Source organism: Podarcis gaigeae (genome assembly GCF_964106915.1).
Source record: "Podarcis gaigeae genome assembly, chromosome: 7".
NCBI classification, from domain to species: domain Eukaryota; kingdom Metazoa; phylum Chordata; class Lepidosauria; order Squamata; family Lacertidae; genus Podarcis; species Podarcis gaigeae.
This window is the reverse complement of record NC_139683.1, coordinates 67,259,296-67,275,522: the sequence shown is the minus strand read 5'-3', so window position 1 is coordinate 67,275,522 and position 16,227 is coordinate 67,259,296. Positions and strand designations below refer to the sequence as shown.

The 16,227-nt window shown below is 46.2% G+C and overlaps 1 protein-coding gene across 4 annotated transcripts in view; it reads left to right on the top strand.

The window, feature by feature from the left end:
- The window catches only part of PHLPP1 (PH domain and leucine rich repeat protein phosphatase 1), a 164,314-nt gene that overhangs the window by 147,068 nt on the left and 1,019 nt on the right, over positions 1–16,227 (top strand). Inside the window, exons 15-18 of one of the 4 annotated variants that reach the window (XR_014566283.1) lie at positions 1,761–1,955; positions 4,945–5,173; positions 8,015–9,216; positions 11,591–12,306. Coding sequence is in view for 1 of the 4 variants with exons in the window: in XM_083747121.1 (XP_083603247.1) it covers positions 1,761–1,955; positions 4,945–5,173; positions 8,015–9,163 (1,573 nt within the window). In the remaining 3 variants the exon portion in view is untranslated. Of the gene's footprint in view, positions 1–1,760; positions 1,956–4,944; positions 5,174–8,014; positions 10,410–11,590; positions 12,307–16,227 lie in introns of those variants that run through there. The other 3 variants (XR_014566284.1, XR_014566282.1, XM_083747121.1) reach the window with 3 other exon arrangements.

The window sequence follows — 16,227 nt, the reverse complement described above, 5'->3', positions numbered from 1 at the left end:
CCAGTTGTGGCCGACTCTGGGGTTGCGGTGCTCATCTCACTTTATTGGCCGAGGGAGCCGGCATACAACTTCCGGGTCATGTGGCCAGCATGACTAAGCCGCTTCTGGCGAACCAGAGCAGCACACGGAGACGCCGCTTACCTTCCCGCCAGAGAGGTACCTATTTATCTACTTGCACTTTGATGTGCTTTCGAACTGCTAGGTTGGCAGGAGCAGGGACCGAGCAACGGGAGCTCACCCCGTCGCAGGGATTCGAACCGCCGACCTTCTGATCGGCAAGTCCTAGGCTCTTTGGTTCAACCCACAGCACCACCCGCGTATTACTCAACACCAAATAGTACAGTAAGGGCAGACAGGCTGCAGAGCCAGTGGTCCAAACCAGCTCATTTCCCACCATTCTCTGGTCAAAACTGCAGGTAGCGGCCCTGGTCTTTGACCACTTGTTTGGCCTCATTTCTGTAACTGTGTCTCTCAGTATCACCTGTGCATCCTCAGTGTTGCTCGTTCTCCAAAGAAGCGTTTGGCGGGCATTGTGAGTAACTTGGGTAGAAAAGAAAAGGTAATGGTATAGAATCAGTCTTGGGTTAAGCCAGTTTTGGGTTTGAAACAGAAATGGTTGAAAGGGAGCCCCGTTAAGAAATGTGCTCTGCACTTTAAGAGCTTAATAACAGTGTCCATGTGCTATCTAAATTCTGCAAACCAAAACAATACTTTTATAATTACAAAAATAAAACTGGTTGCAGACAATTATGTATAAATTAGCTTCATGGCTGAGTTGGGATCTGAACCCTGGTCTCCCAGGTCATAGTCCAACACTAAACCGTGCTGTAAGTGCATGTTCTCCTTGAGAATAATATGTAGGTGAATACAGATACTATTCACAAAGTCCTAAATTTTCCACCTTGGTTTCAGATTAACCGCCTCTTTTCCCTTTGGACTGTGAGAGTAGGGCATCTTGTTTTAGGGGATGAAACTATTTTTTTTTTGCTAATTTCTTTAGTGAGGGGTCGTAAAAATACGTTTTTGGGTGTGAGGAATTAAAATCTATTACTTTTGTGATTGGAGAACATTTAGCTTGCTAAGTCTGCATTTGATAAGAAGCACACAAACAGCATTTGGAAAACCAAAGAAATTTAATTTTACCTTCTGAAAATGTCAGGCAATGCTAAAAAATAAAATAGTAATAGTAACATATAATATAAGTGCAAGTACTTGGCAATCATTTTTAGTTTTACAGTGGTACCTCGGTTTAAGTACTTAATTCATTCTGGGGGTCCATTCTTAACCTGAAACTCTTCTTAACCTGAAGCACCACTTTAGCTAATGGGGCCTCCTGCTGCTGCCGCACCACCGGAGCCCGATTTCTGTTCTCATCCTGAAGCAAAGTTCTTAACCTGAAGCACTGTTTCTGGGTTAGCAGAGTGTGTGACCTGAAGTGTATGTAACCTGAAGCGTATATAACCCGAGGTACCACTGTACTTACCAAGCATATTCATTTTACCAAAATATATTTTGGTATTCCCAAGTCATATGACAAATTTTAGCACCCCTCATTTCTGGAATTTGGAAGTTCAACACGCCCTACAAGAGTCTCAACAGACCTGTGTACTGAATGAATTTGTTTTCATAATCCATGAGAGGGGGTGAGGGTTGAAGAGTTTGATGACCTGGCCATGGAAATGTTACATGGGAAATTTGCCGTGGGAAGTGATTTTTTTTTTTTTTGTTAAACCCCATTTTCTTTTTGCTTTCTTGCACAGGCTGTGTGTGGCAGCTCTTTCCGCCAACAACTTCTGCGACAACCGGGAGGCCCTCTACGGCGTCTTTGACGGGGACCGCAACGTGGAAGTGCCTTACCTCTTGCAGTGTACCATGAGCGACATCTTGGCTGAGGAGCTGCAAAAAACAAAGAGCGAAGAGGAGTACATGATCAACACTTTCATTGTAATGCAGAGGTCAGTTTTGTGGCTCAAAGCTTGCAGGCATCTGCCTCGTGACACTGGACAAGCCCAGCCGTCCCTTTACTGGTCACTTCCGCAGGGCTGATTCGAGACTTGGCAGTTCTTCATGCAGTGCCACTGAAAAAATCTATCACCGTAGCCTTACGCAGACTGCAGATGCAATCTGGGAAAACACCCAGCAGCAGCAGCCCCTAGTGGTTACATATTCTGGGAAAGACCAGCAGTGATGCTGTCTTTTCAAAGAGATTTGGCTGTTGTTACCAGACTTTTCCTTTTTTATCAGAGCTACCCCAGGTTCTGAGACACTTTAGTTGCAGACTAGTGACATAAATAGGGACGCAGGTGGGGCTGTGGGTTAAACCACAGAGCCTAGGACTTGCCGATCAGAAGGTCAGTGGTTTGAATCCCCGCGACGGGGTGAGCTCCTGTTGCTCGGTCCCTGCTCCTGCCAACCTAGCAGTTTGAAAACACGTCAAAGTGCAAGTAGAGAAATAGGTACCGCTCCGGCAGGAAGGTAAACGGCATTTCCGTGCGCTGCTCTGGTTCGCCAGAAGCGGCTTAGTCATGCTGGCCACATGACCCGGAAGCTGTATGCCGGCTCCCTCCGCCAATAAAGCAAGATGAGTGCCGCAACCCCAGAGTTGGCCATGACTGGACCTAACACTCAGGGGTCCCTTTACCTTTACCTAGTGACATAAATGGGAGGAGGATAAAAATAACACATTAGCTTGTGTTTAATGTAGCCGCCCCATCAGTGGAAATATTTCCACGTGAGCCATGGGACTGTTCCCTCCTGTTCAGAGCTCCCCTAGAAGAGATTTAGGAGATGGGGGCAGGAGGAGAGGAGGTCGTCCCCATTGCACAAGTCGAATTCCTTGCTCTGATGGGACAGTTACTTAGCACTGCGTTGGATGCGAGCCTCTCATTTTAATCTGCCAGTGCCAAATACCCACAGATACCACAGAGCAGAAGCAGGTAACCATTTCCCCCACCAAGTGGAATTACCTTGCTGCTGCTTCTGTACTTTCTGTAGAGCCAGTGTGGTGTAGTGGTTAAGAGCGGTGGACTCTGGTGAACCGGGTTCGTGTCCCCGCTCCTCCACATGCAGCTGCTGGGTGACCTTGGGCTAGTCACACTTCTCTGAAGTCTCTCAGCCTCATTCACCTCAGAGTGTTTGTTGTGGGGGAGGAAGGGAAAGGAGAATGTTAGCCACTTTGAGACTCCTTAGGGTAGTGATAAAGCGGGATATCAAATCCAAACTCTTCTTCTATTGCTGAGCAGAGAGAGAAATGGATCAGCAGTTTTGCTCCATTGCTGTTTTTCACAGCCTGCTTTCTCCATTAAATTTCCCAGAGCCTAATCCTAAGGACTTTAAAGACGTTATAAAGATAAATGCCATTTGCTTCTTCCTGTATTCCCCCCCGCCCCCGCAATATAAAACTTCAGAAAGGATCAAAGATGAATTACTTTATTTACAATTGCCTAACTTCATTGCAGCCCATCTGAGTATTAGCCCAGACTGATTCATCAAAGATAAATTGTTTAAATTGAAGTCCAAAGTGGCTTTTGGGAAGAAAAAGAAAGAAATGCGTTTGTATAGATTTAATGTAGGCTTGGCAATCCTGAGACGACTTGAAAAGACCAAATTTTAAGAGTTGCCATTAATATGAAACTTAAATCATTGTCTGGGCCAACTCACAAATCCATGTGTCACTATTCTTTGGTTCCATGCAATAAGACTCCCCCCCTTTCTAAAGAAAGTTTATTGCATCCAGTTGCTTTGAAAAGAAATACAAAAAGAACTAGAATAACTGGAAAATAATACTCCCTTTCTGAGCTCCCCCTCCCCACAATACCACAGTGGGGGACTGGATCTGGGCCAAATCTGACAGGTGTGTGCACTGCTCACATGTCAGTCATCTGATCTTACATTGCACTTTGAAGCCACGACAATCAGCTGATCATACGCACTTCGAAGCCCCATGCAAAGAGCCCTGTTCTGTGATTTGAAATCCCAATGGTCAACTGATTGTAGGGCATGTCAGAAGCCCCTTTTAGCCCAGCCTCCTTTTTACCTGCCCACACCTGATGTCAGGTGATCTTGCTTGTCCATAATGGTCTGAGGTTGCCCACCCCTAACCTAATAGAAGTTCAGGGCCTCCCACCACCACCCCAAACTCATTCTAGGCTTACCAAAATGCTTTTTTCCGAATTGCAAATTTGCTTCTGTGCTTCGTTAAAAGTGGGCGCCCTAAATTTCACATGAAATTCTGGTGGTGGTTCTATTACTATATTATTCTATAATTTTTATCCTCTTCCCATTTATGTCACTGCCTAGGACCCTTGTACCTACGGGACCGCCTCTCCCAGTATGCCCCACGGAGAGCCTCAAGGTCCATAAATAGCAACACCCTAGTGGTCCCGGGCCCTAAGGAAGTTAGATTAGCTTCAACCAGAGCCAGGGCCTTTTCAACTCTGGCTCCGGCCTGGTGGAACGCTCTGCCTCATGAGACCAGGGCCCTGCGGGATCTGATTTCTTTCCGCAGGGCCTGTAAGACAGAGTTGTTCCGCCTGGCCTTTGGCTTGGAGCCAGTTTGATTCCCTCCCCCTCTTTCTTTTTCCTTTCTCCTCCTGTAATGAGGCTGCATTTTAATATTTTAATGTTTCGATATTTTAATGTTGTATTTTAATCTTGTTTTTAAATTGTATTCATTCAACTTGTTTTTATTATTGCTTGTTAGCTGGCCTGAGCCCGGCCTTTGCTGGGGAGGGCGGGGTATAAATAAAAATTATTATCATTATTATTATTAAGGCGGTGGCATAGGACCTGACTGCTTCATGGGCTGTGTGGCACGGCTGGCATTGTTTTGGACGGGGCTGGAGGGGGTGTTCCTATCTTTCTCTGCCAAAGCACGAGAACAGACGCTTGCGTTGAACCTGACTCCACTTGTTTTGCCAATGTTGTCTTCCTTCGAACCCTTAGGAAACTTGGAACGGCTGGGCAAAAGCTTGGAGGCTCTGCTGTCCTTTGCCATATCAAGCATGACCCGATAGACCCAGGCGGATGCTTCACGTTAACCTCTGCGAATGTGGGGAAGTGCCAATCTGTTCTCTGCAGGAACGGAAAACCTCTGCCTTTATCCAGGTCTTACATGATGAACTGCGAAGAAGAGTTGAGGAGGATCAAGCAGCATAAGGCCATCATCACAGAAGTAAGGAATCGAGTTGCTAAACTGGAGTGGGGGGGTAGGCCCTATAGAATCACAGGATCATAGGGTTGGAAGGGGAGGAATCACAGGGGCCACCCACTCCAACGCCCTGCAGTGCACGAGTCTTTTTGCCCAACGTAGAACTCGAACCCACAGCCCTGAGATTCAGAGTCTCGTGCTGAGCATGAGCATATAGGTTCTTCCTTAAGGTCTTCCTTAAAGAGGAAGTGCTGCCCTTACTTAGCCTGCAAAGCATTTCCCAAGCAGGGTGAGGGTGAGCTTGGTAATAATAATAATAATAATAATAATAATAATAATAATAATATACATAAATACATACCTCACCCATCTGGCTGGGTTTCCCCAGCCACTCTGGGTGGCTCCCAACAGAATATTAAAAACACGATAAAACATCAAACATCGAAATCTTCCCTAAACAGGGCTGCCCTCAGGCAGGCTCCTAAAAAGTCAGGTAGTTGTTTATTTCCTTGACATCTGGTGGGAAGGCATTCCACTACCAAGAACGCCCGCTGCCTGGTTCTCACTTCTCACTTCCCACAATGAGAAAACTGCCAGAAGGCCCTCTGAGCTGGACCTCAGTGTCCAGGCAGAACGATGGGGGTGGAGACGCTCCTTCAGGTATACTGGGCCAAGGCCGTTTAGGGCTTTAAAGGTCAGCACCAACACTTTGAATTGTGCCTGGAAACAATGTAGGTTTTTCAAGACCGGTGTTATATGGTCTCGGTGGCCACTCCCAGTCACCAGTCTGGCTGCCGCATTCTGGATTAGTTGAGGAGGTAGAGGAGGCACACACTGGATGCAAGCCATTCAAGCAAAAATACGCTATTTCTACTCAACTCTGCATCCAGCAATGTGTGACGTAGCATTTTGCTTACAAGACTTCGCATCTTCCCACTGTTTGTATATCACATTCTTGGTGATACTATTAATAGCATTTAAAGCTCATAGGGTATACAAGGTCCTACTTAATTTTAAGAGACTTCCCCGTTTCTACCTCCCCCTCCCTTGTGCTTTCTCCTCATTTTTTTGTCTGCTCGCACCAGCAAACAAGCCAGCACCCGTGGGCTAATAAACTCTTCTTATCTCGACTTGCTTGGATCATAAGCCAGCCAGTAGCTTGGGATTTAAATACATACATGGCATTGATTTCTCCAAGACTTGTATTTTTAACAGCGTCTCCACACACCCCTCCCCTCAGATGTTAATCCACCTCCCTTTGGGAAATGTCGTATCTAAAGAGGAAATGTAGTTAAGGAACTGGGGCATGCGGAAAACATTGCCACTCCAGGGCAGCCGACTGAAAACAAATAGGATTCCACACACCAACACCTTCTTCTCATGGCAGCTTGCAGGCTTGATAGAAATGTGTCGTTTCCCGCCTTGCCAAATGAAGATGAATAATTTTGGCGTGGTGTGGTGGAGGAGGAGATAGCCAAACCCATCCCTCAGTTTTTCACATACACTACAGTGTGTGCGCATTTTATGTTAACCCCCGAAGGGAGCTGGAGCAGATTATCATTTGTGAGTGGAGTCCTTTCCACCACACTATTTAGAGGCCACGTAGATGAAACAAATTTGTCCTGTAGGCCAGTGTTTTTCAACCTTTTTTGCGCAAAGGCACACTTGTTTCATGAAAAAAATCACGAGGCACACCACCATTAGAAAATGTTAAAAAAATTAACTCTGTGCCTATATTGACTATATATAAAGTAATTCTCTTGAATAGGAATCAAATAAACACAAAGAAAGTATTTTATAATTACTTTATTATGAAATAGTAAGTAAACAGAAATATGAAAAATTATAAAATACCTTATTTTTAAATCTTTCGAATTTTTCAATTTTTCCCACGGCACACCAGGCAACATCTCGCGGCACACTAGTGTGCCACGGAACAGTGGTTGAAAAACACTGCTGTAGGCCTCCTGTCAGATAACCGCCGACCATCCTTGCATACCTTGGCCAAAAGATGAAGCATTTTTCTGTCTCTCTGTCCAGGCACGTGCTGCCATGTTTGTTCCATTGTGACGCCGAGTAGTTGGTTTATTATATGCTGAGTTTCCTGCAGATTTGTGCTCAGAGGTGTTTACAGAAAATGACTCTCTAAAGACAACACCATAAATGGAATGCGTAATTAAAATTACATTATCTCTGTCGAGCTGACAGTTCCACAATAAACCATTCATTCAAAATATACCAAAGAAATTTAAGCGAGCCTAAAGTTTAGAGGCAGGCCAGTTGCAAAGTAGCCCCAAAACTGATGACAATAGGCTGTTTTTCCCCAAGGCGGGGTGGGTGTCGGATTCAAGTCCAGAAATCCCCCTTGTAGCAGGTGCTCCATCATGAAGGCTCCTGCGACAGGAAAGTGGGCCATGTCAGGTGGAAGCAAACACTCCCTGTTCCCTTCCTTGGTTCTGTACTATCAGAATATGACAGCCACTTTTAATCTGTTGTCTCAGATGATAGTATTGGCACACTGGGCCTAAATGATGAGCGAGAGAGGAGGAACCGACAGCTCCAGGGCTGTGGCCAATGCTAGTCCTGCTCAGAGTAAATGCACTGAAATTAGTGGGCAATTGGATCCATTAATTTCAGTTGGTTTACTCTCAAGTAGAACCTAGTTGGATCCAACCTCCCGGATCCTGAACCCAGTTCCTTTGCTTGCTGATGTAGTAATGTATTTTCTCAAGCCCTTCGGCAGGAGGATGAAGGTTTTCCAAAAGCTCACTTGGTAATCCCCCTTGGCTCCCCTACCCCGGCCCAGCCTGTATGGTTAACAATCCAACCGTTCGCCATAATGAGATGTATCCTCCTCCTTTCCAGGATGGCAAAGTGAATGGCGTGACGGACTCGACGAGGATCTTGGGGTACACCTTCCTTCACCCGAGCGTGGTTCCTCGCCCTCACGTGCAGTCCATCACGTTGACTCCTCAGGACGAATTCTTCATTCTGGGCAGCAAAGGCCTCTGGGACAGCCTTTCCATCGAAGAAGCCGTGGAAGCCGTCAGGAACGTCCCCGACGCTCTGGGAGCCGCCAAGAAGCTCTGCACGTTGGCCCAGAGCTACGGCTGCAACGACAGCCTCAGCGCTGTGGTGGTCCAGCTCAACGTCACCGAGGACAGCTTCTGCTGCTGCGAGCTCAACGGCGTCCCCCCTCCCAGCCCAGGCATCTTCCCCCAGTCGGTCAACGTGGTCATCAAAGACAAGCCTTCGGACGCCCTGGGGATGCCCTCCTCCAGCAGCGGCATGGCCTCCGAGATCAGCAGCGAGATCTCGACCTCCGAAATGAGCAGCGAGGTGGGGTCCACGGCCTCTGACGAGCCCCCTCAGGTAACCATGAACGAGAACAGCCCGGCCTACCCCAGCGAGCAGCGCTGCATGCTCCACCCGGTCTGCCTCTCCAACTCTTTCCAGAGGCAGCTCTCCAGCGCCACCTTCTCCAGCGCCTTTTCGGACAACGGGCTCGACAGCGACGACGAGGAGCCCATCGAAGGTGTCTTCTCCAACGGCAGCCGGGTGGAAGTGGAGGTGGACATCCACTGTGGCCGCGCCAAGGAGAAGCTCCTGCTGCTGCAGGCCCCCGTGGAGGCCAGCGACGAGGGCATCGTCATCAGCGCCAACGAAGACGAGACCTGCCTCCTCCGCAAGGCCGACCCTTTGGCCACGGGGACCATCGGGCGCCGGCGAGGCAACGGCTCCGTAGCCCCTCAGGAGAGGAGCCACAACCTCATCGAAGTGGCGGCCGACGCGCCGCTCAGGAAAACTGGGGGGTACTTTGCAGCCCCGGCTCAGCCAGATCCCGACGATCAGTTCATTATCCCGCCGGAGCTCGAAGAGGAGGTCAAGGAGATAATGAAGCAACACCACGAACAACAGCAGCAGCAGCAGCAGCAGCAACAACAACAACAACAGCAACAACAGCGGCAATACCAGATTGACCAGCTGCCAGATTATTACGACACGCCGCTATGACCGAGCTTGACAAAATAAGCTGACCAGACACTGAGAGCTTGGAGGCTCGTTAGGTTTGTATTACACTAGCAGGGTAGGGAGGGGAGAGAAAGAGAGAGGGGGGGGGGTTGGTTCCAATTTCTCTTCCAGACACTTCCCCCTCTACTGAGAACTGCAGCTGCTTCTCCCTGTTTGTTAGCTGTAATAATCACAGATTATTCCCTCCCTTCCCCCTCTCTTCTAGTGACGTTTCACCAGTTAGAATTGAACTAGTTTAACTCTTCCCCTTCCTTAACATATCAGATGTAAAAAAAAAAAGCAAAGAAAAATAAGAATAAAAGGTTTAATATATTGCAGAGAAAACTGAGGATGACGTTGATGTAATATTTTTTAAAATCGTTCTTTCCCCCCTCCCTTGGTTTGTTTGGAAAACACAGGGCAGTATTGCCAGTGCTAAATGATTAAGTAATATTGTAATACTGTATTTCTTTGAGAGAAAAAAAAGGCTTTTTTGGTCTTGAAAATGGATAGACATTTGTAGAATTATGGAGACTAACTCCTAGGAGTTGCTTTTACTCTTTCAGGTGACTTTAAGTCACTGAGATTCACTAATTTTCTCTGAGAGAACAGCTGATTGGGAAATTCCTGTAAATAACTCAGTGTTGTATAGTGATGCTTCAAACGTTTTTTGTAGTCTTGGCAGGAGGACGCAACCTGACAAACTGATAGTTTGTCTCCCCCACCCCGAATCCCCAACCCCACGGGGTGCTTTCGCATGTATGTCAAAAGCTCCCTCCGCCGACATGCGATACAACCAAGCTTGGAGAGCAGGGAGATCGTAGGAGCTCTTGAGGGTCTCCCAGCAGATTTAACTGGTTTGGAAAGCGTTGGCCCATTGTGTCTATGGCCGCCATTGGCTGGCTGAGCCAAAGTCACCAACAGTATGTTTGCTCATGTGTGGAATTGCCCCTAAGTGATTGGTTCTTTGGGCTACGACTCCATAATAAATTTAGCAGGAGTGTAGGAATTAGGCGGATGTTGGGCCACAAACACCTGAGTTACTTAATTTTTTTTTTTTGTCTTCTTCACCATTAACTCTTTCGCAGGCACATTTTTGTGTGTGTTCCTCCCTGCTGCCACAACCAGCATGATTGTATAGAGTTCATTTACTGTAGATCATTTACATACCAAGAGTTATATTAAAAGAAGAATGCACAAATGAACATGTCATAATTTTTGTTATAATAAATACGAAAATTTACAAATACTTGAAGTCTGCGGTATATGCTTGCTGTCCGATGCTGGCGGAGTTGGGTTCTCAGAATTCCTTATGGCAGCATTAAATAGATATAATCTGGCATGGCATTGTCCTCTGTAAAAGTCTTGAAAAGATCCCAGTGTTTAATTTTATTATTATTATTATTATTATTATTATTATTATTATTATTATTTGGGGGGGGGGAATTCCGCATTGCTAATATAACTTTTGCTTCCAAGGTATTATGTGCAGGATGTGAGAGATATTGAAGCAGTGTGTGCATATTGCAGGGAGAACAAAATGTTGTGAGTGACTGGAAGAGAGTTTTCAAAAATTAGGATGGTCGCCAAACGACGGGTGAAAGCCCTACGGACTCGGCAGTGGAAACTGGAGTTCGTACAACAGTGTGTGCGTAACGTATGCCAGGAAATGCTTGTATATCCACTAGGAGAGTTTGCTTTTAATCTTCTTTTCTTTTTGCAACGAGGATCACTGTTCTGTCTTGCTTGTTCTTCGTAGACAACCATACAGTCACCGCAAAGGATTCTTGAGATGTCTGTAGTTGTATCTCACTCTGGAGTCTGTTTCTGCTCATTTCATCCTCCCTCCCACTGCAGCTGCTTGCAGTGCTAAAGAGGCAAGCTGCTCTTGGGTTTATTGGGTCTCTGCCTCTTGTATACCCAGTGCTATTTTTCTAGAAAAAGAGGTGCTGGAACTCACCACAAACACCTCCTTCGTTCGTTCTCTTACAATGGCATTGGCGCTTACCTGGGAGAACTGAAAGGTCTGGCTGGGGGGAAAAAGCCCTTGGTTCTACATGGCAGCCTAAGCACAACAGTTTAGTCAATCATCTGATTTTGTTTCCAGCGGCTACGTTCAGACAGTGGATTATTTTGTTTTCCCGATGTTCCCTTACCTGATAATTTCCTCGTTTTATTTGCTCGTTCGCATGGTTTTGAAGTCGTTTCTGCAAATCTACTGGACTGTGGTGGAAGTTCATCCCTTACTTCCCTTGTTAATTACTTCCATGAAGGAAAAAATCTGATTGTAGGATTAAAGTGATGAAATCTGTGGCATCCCGCCCTTTTCAATGCATGGATCATGGAGGGAGCAGAACTGCACATGCGCAGAAAGCATGTGAGAGAAAAGGCATGTCTAGTGACGTTTGTTGGGTGTCACTGTGCCCATAGGCATGAAGGAAATTTGATGCGACGTACCAGTGGATCACTCAAAAGAACGGTAGTCCCCTAACACAACAGTATGAAAAATTTGGACGAGTGCTGCCATTATAATCAGCAAGAAATGCCATGTCTGAACGCACTGTGTCTACCTCACTGTATCACAAACTACGGAGGCCCAACTTGAGATTCAGAAATGAACTTTGAAAAGCCACTTCCTGCTTCTGCCTGTACTGGAAACCTTCAAAAAAGCCTGCCACTCTATTTCCCTTCAGATGAAAATGAACCAGTGAAAATGAAGCCTTGGGCTGCAGCTGAAGAGCATTTCACCCATGCTGTACAAGTATTTTAAATCATCATCGTGAGCGTTTGGGTTTCAGAAGTCATTGGGGGTGCATTGCTGAGCTGGAACAAGCTGTTAAAAGCCCAGAGAAGCAAGCAGGTGGTGGAGACACTCGACTTGCATGCTCAGCCGTAAACCGAAGTGCTTGAATCCATTTCGTTTGTTTACAAGGAAGAGGACTCGTTGCATTTGCTAAAGCAAATTCTTCTTAAATGTATTCCTTAGTGGGTGATTGATCATAAGCATCCTGCCTGCGCACTCAAAAAATGTGACATACTAAAAACCCATCAGCCTTTCGTTTGTAAGTAATGAAGTCATTTCCATCGCTTGACATGATTTATCACTCCCAGCAACAGCCAAATAAATCTTCCTAGAATTTAGCTTTCCTACGACTACGGGAACTAATATCATTGCGTTGCGGTAGCACTAATGAGAAACGTTGTCGAGACTTGGGCCTTTGCCAGTGTTTTCAGATCATTAATTTGGCCTAAGCGCCAGAGGTTTTTGCCACTTTCCACTTTTGTGTCAGGTTTGTCGCGAAGGCTTAATAACTACATTTTCATACACATTGAATAGGCAGGTGTCAAACAGTGATGCCTCAGGACTTTATCTTATACATGCTGAAGTTTATCAGTCTACCTGGTTACAGTTGGTTCTCCTTTTCTGGATGGTGTGTTTACATGTTGTGTAGTGGCTTTTCATTTACCATATTTTTCGCTCTATAAGATGCACTTTTTCCCTCCTAAAAAGTAAGGGGAAATGTGTGTGCTTCTTATGGAGCGAATGCAGGCTGCACAGCTATCGCTGAAGCCAGAACAGCTGTGCAGCAATCCCTCTTGCTGTTCTGGCTTCAGGGATAGCCGTGCAAAGCCTCTTCAACAACATTTGATTCAGAATTTTTTCCCGTTTTCCTCCTCTAAAAACTAGGTGCGTCTTATGGTTGGGTGCGCCTTATAGAGCGAAAAATACGGTACTTTATATTCTTTTAAGATGTATAGGCTGCTTTACATTTTTGGCCAGAATTCCTAAGTGGTTTACAGAAATCATAAGATTAAAATACAATAAAATCTGAAGGTTGAAGTATAGAATCATAAAGTTAGAAAGGACCCTGAGGATCATCTAGTCCAGTGGTGGCGAACCTTTTAGAGACTGAGTGCCCAAACTGCAACCCAAAACCCACTTATTTATCACAAAGTGCCAACATGGCAATTTACTGTATTTTTTACGTGTATAGCAGAGTTGTTGAGCTTTTAGGGGGAGGACTGCCCAAAGTTGATGAGCTTTTTATGGGGGCGAGGGAATTGCCGTGTGTGTGTGTGTGTGTGTGTCTGTAGAAAATCACTAACCAAGAATGCTGAAAGTCGCTCGCATCACCAGCAGCAGACGGACAGCTGGTTGGTGGGCACACAACTCCCCGCAACGCCACTTTGGGTGATGAATGCTATAGGGAAGGTTTCCTGCCAACAGCAGTGTGGGGCGGGGCGGGACTCCCAATGACAAAGGAACAAGCGTATGAGTGTTTCCCGCCCACACTGGCGTGTGGGAGGGGAGTGGAAAGAAACTTTGCCTGCTGGGTCGGTGGTGCACATGCCAACTAAGAGGGCTCTGGGTGCCCACTCTGGCCCGCGTGCCATAGGTTCACCAACATTGTTCTAGTCCAACCCCCTGCAATGCAGGTTTACAAGAAATATTGTAAATTAGTTTAAGTAGCAATGTATATGGTATTGTAATCTTCTCGCTCACAATATGTGCATATTTTTCTGCCCTGCAGCTGTGTTTTTTACATACTCGGAAGCAGATTCCTCACCAAGGAAAGGAGGTGAAACACAAATTGGCATGTATCTGTGGAGCTGCTGCTGCTGTTTCTTTGGTGATCACTCGTAGTCGAGTAAGATTGTCTTCCATGAACACGGTCTTAACAGTGAGTCTGTGGAGTGACTGTGGAGGCCAATTCTGGATCCACACATCCTTCCACAGTGGGGACATAGGTTTCCGGACGGGAGTGGATCATGGTGAGGGCTTGCCAAACGTGCCTTCCTCTTAGCACCTTTATTCCTTTCGTCCTAAGTTCGAGCATCAGGCACGTATTGGCTAGTTCCCCTTCCCCCTTCCTTAGCAGCCCCGGAGTACTGTCTAACTTTATTTCCTATTTTTATAAGGTGAAGGATGAATACAGTAGGTAGGTAGATATTAGGCATGTCTTTTTAATAACAGCAAAAAGAGGATGGGCTGAACAACTCTCTTTCACCTTTTCAATATTTTTCCTTGTTAAAACCAGTTTGTTTGTTTTTCTCCTAAAGAGTGTTTCTGCTGCTATCAGCCTTTGACTTACCAGCTCCTGAAACTGAAAAGCAAATCCCTTCCCTCCTATTTTCACCGTATGAAAGTCCAGCCAGGGGAGGTGGATTGGGTCAAAGGCAGTGATTGGAGCTACTGCCACAGTTGCTCCACAAAACCATGGTCTATGTATGGTCTTAGTGTCAACTAAGTGTCAACAGCATCTTCTGTGAAATGTAATGATGAGGCTCATCTTTTGCCTAGTTCATTGTAACTGTTCCCTTGGCATAACCTATTACTTCAAGCAGGCCAAAAATAGGGGTTTGTGTCTTATTTATGCCTGGCAGTGTGTGTGTGTGTGTGAAAGAGAGTGTTTGTGAAGTTGTGTAAGAATTAGATGGTTTAATAGATTTATAAGGTAGTGTTTGACTAGTGAGGGATGTTCATCACGGCTGTCAGGAGCAATTGTGTTTCCAGCTGTCTGCCCTTGCTTACCTGTGATACCTTGAATCTTTTATGGTTTTTTTAAGATTCAGAAATCTTCTGTGTGTGCCATCCAGTTAAAATGCATGCTGCCGTCAAGCAGACCGTGCCTGTCTCTCCCAAAATCATATGCCACAGGCAGGCTCTGCTTCCTTAATAACAAAAATCAGAAAAGGTCAGCCTTCTGGAGCACAGAGCCTGGCACTGCTGCTGCATAATCTAGTCCAGGAGAGGGTGAAATGAATGCAAATTGCAAGGCACTGCTTCCGTGCTGAGCTATGAATGGTCCTCATGCATAGAGCAATTCTATACAGGCAGGCAGAAGGATGTTAGCTCAGTGGCAAAGGACATGCAAGAGGTTTTTTGATTTAATCCACAGCACCTCCCAGCTTGGGCTGGGAAAGACACCCGGGGTCTTCATCTCCTAAGGAACCACTGCTAAATAGTCCAACAATACTGAGCTCAATGGGTAAATCTTATGTTCTGCGAGCCGTTTTAATGATTCCCTGTCCTTTCTCTAGTTACAGGTTTGCATCCTTATTGGGAAGGGAGAAAAATGCATGTTTACTTTTGTACATTTATTTATTGCAAACACCATTTAATCCTTTTTTTGGCCAAGACACCAAAAAAAAATCTCAATAGAAATGTAAGAACAGCCAATGAGCAGCAATGCATTAAGAAGCAGCAATCAAAGACAACACGCAAATAGGAGTGGGCAGAGCTAAACAACTTGGCAAAAAAACCCCATAGTATTAAAAGATTTCAAGAAACCCATGAACACAGGTTGGGAAAAAACATAGCACAAAGGGAAAATCGGAGCCACAAGCAGCAGTGAGGGTGGGGGCAAAAAGTGTGTTGTTGACAATGCATTTCAATCCCAAAAGGAAAGCAATGTCTCTCTCCTCAAGAAATTCATTGCTACGGGATCTTGAGATGGCTGCTAGCCATCTGCTTCTTTTTTATATATAAAGTGGTGCCTTGCAAGACGAAATTAATTTGTTCCGCAAGTTTTTTCTTCTTGCGAAGCATGGTTTCCCATTGGAATGCATTGAAAATCAATCAATGCGTTCCTATGGAAACCGCCTTCAGACCAGGTCCGAGGACAGTCTGTCCCCCGACCTCTTCTGATGGCTGTGGGGGGGGGGGGGAGACAAGGGCTTTTCTTCCCACTGCCAGCCTTCAGAACAGCCTTCTCCCCACCTCCCACCCCGCAAGCTCTGGGGACAGGAGGGCTTTGCTGCCAACCCCCAGCATTCTAAAAGCCCCCGGGACAGCGGAAGTCTTCTGAAGGCAGGCGGTGGGCGAAAGTCTTTGCTCCCCCCCCCCCCGCCTGCCTTCAAAAGCCGTCCGGGATAGCGGAGAAACGTGCTGCGCTTCTCCGCTATCCCAGGAAGGCCGGCGGGGGGGAGCAAAGACTTTCGCCCCCCTCCGGCCTTCAGAAGAGGTCCAGGAAGGCTGGCGGTGGGCGAAGGTCTTTGCTCCCAACGGCCAGCATTTTAAAAGCGGTCCAGGATAGCGGGAAAGCGCTGTTCCGGACTGCTTTTAA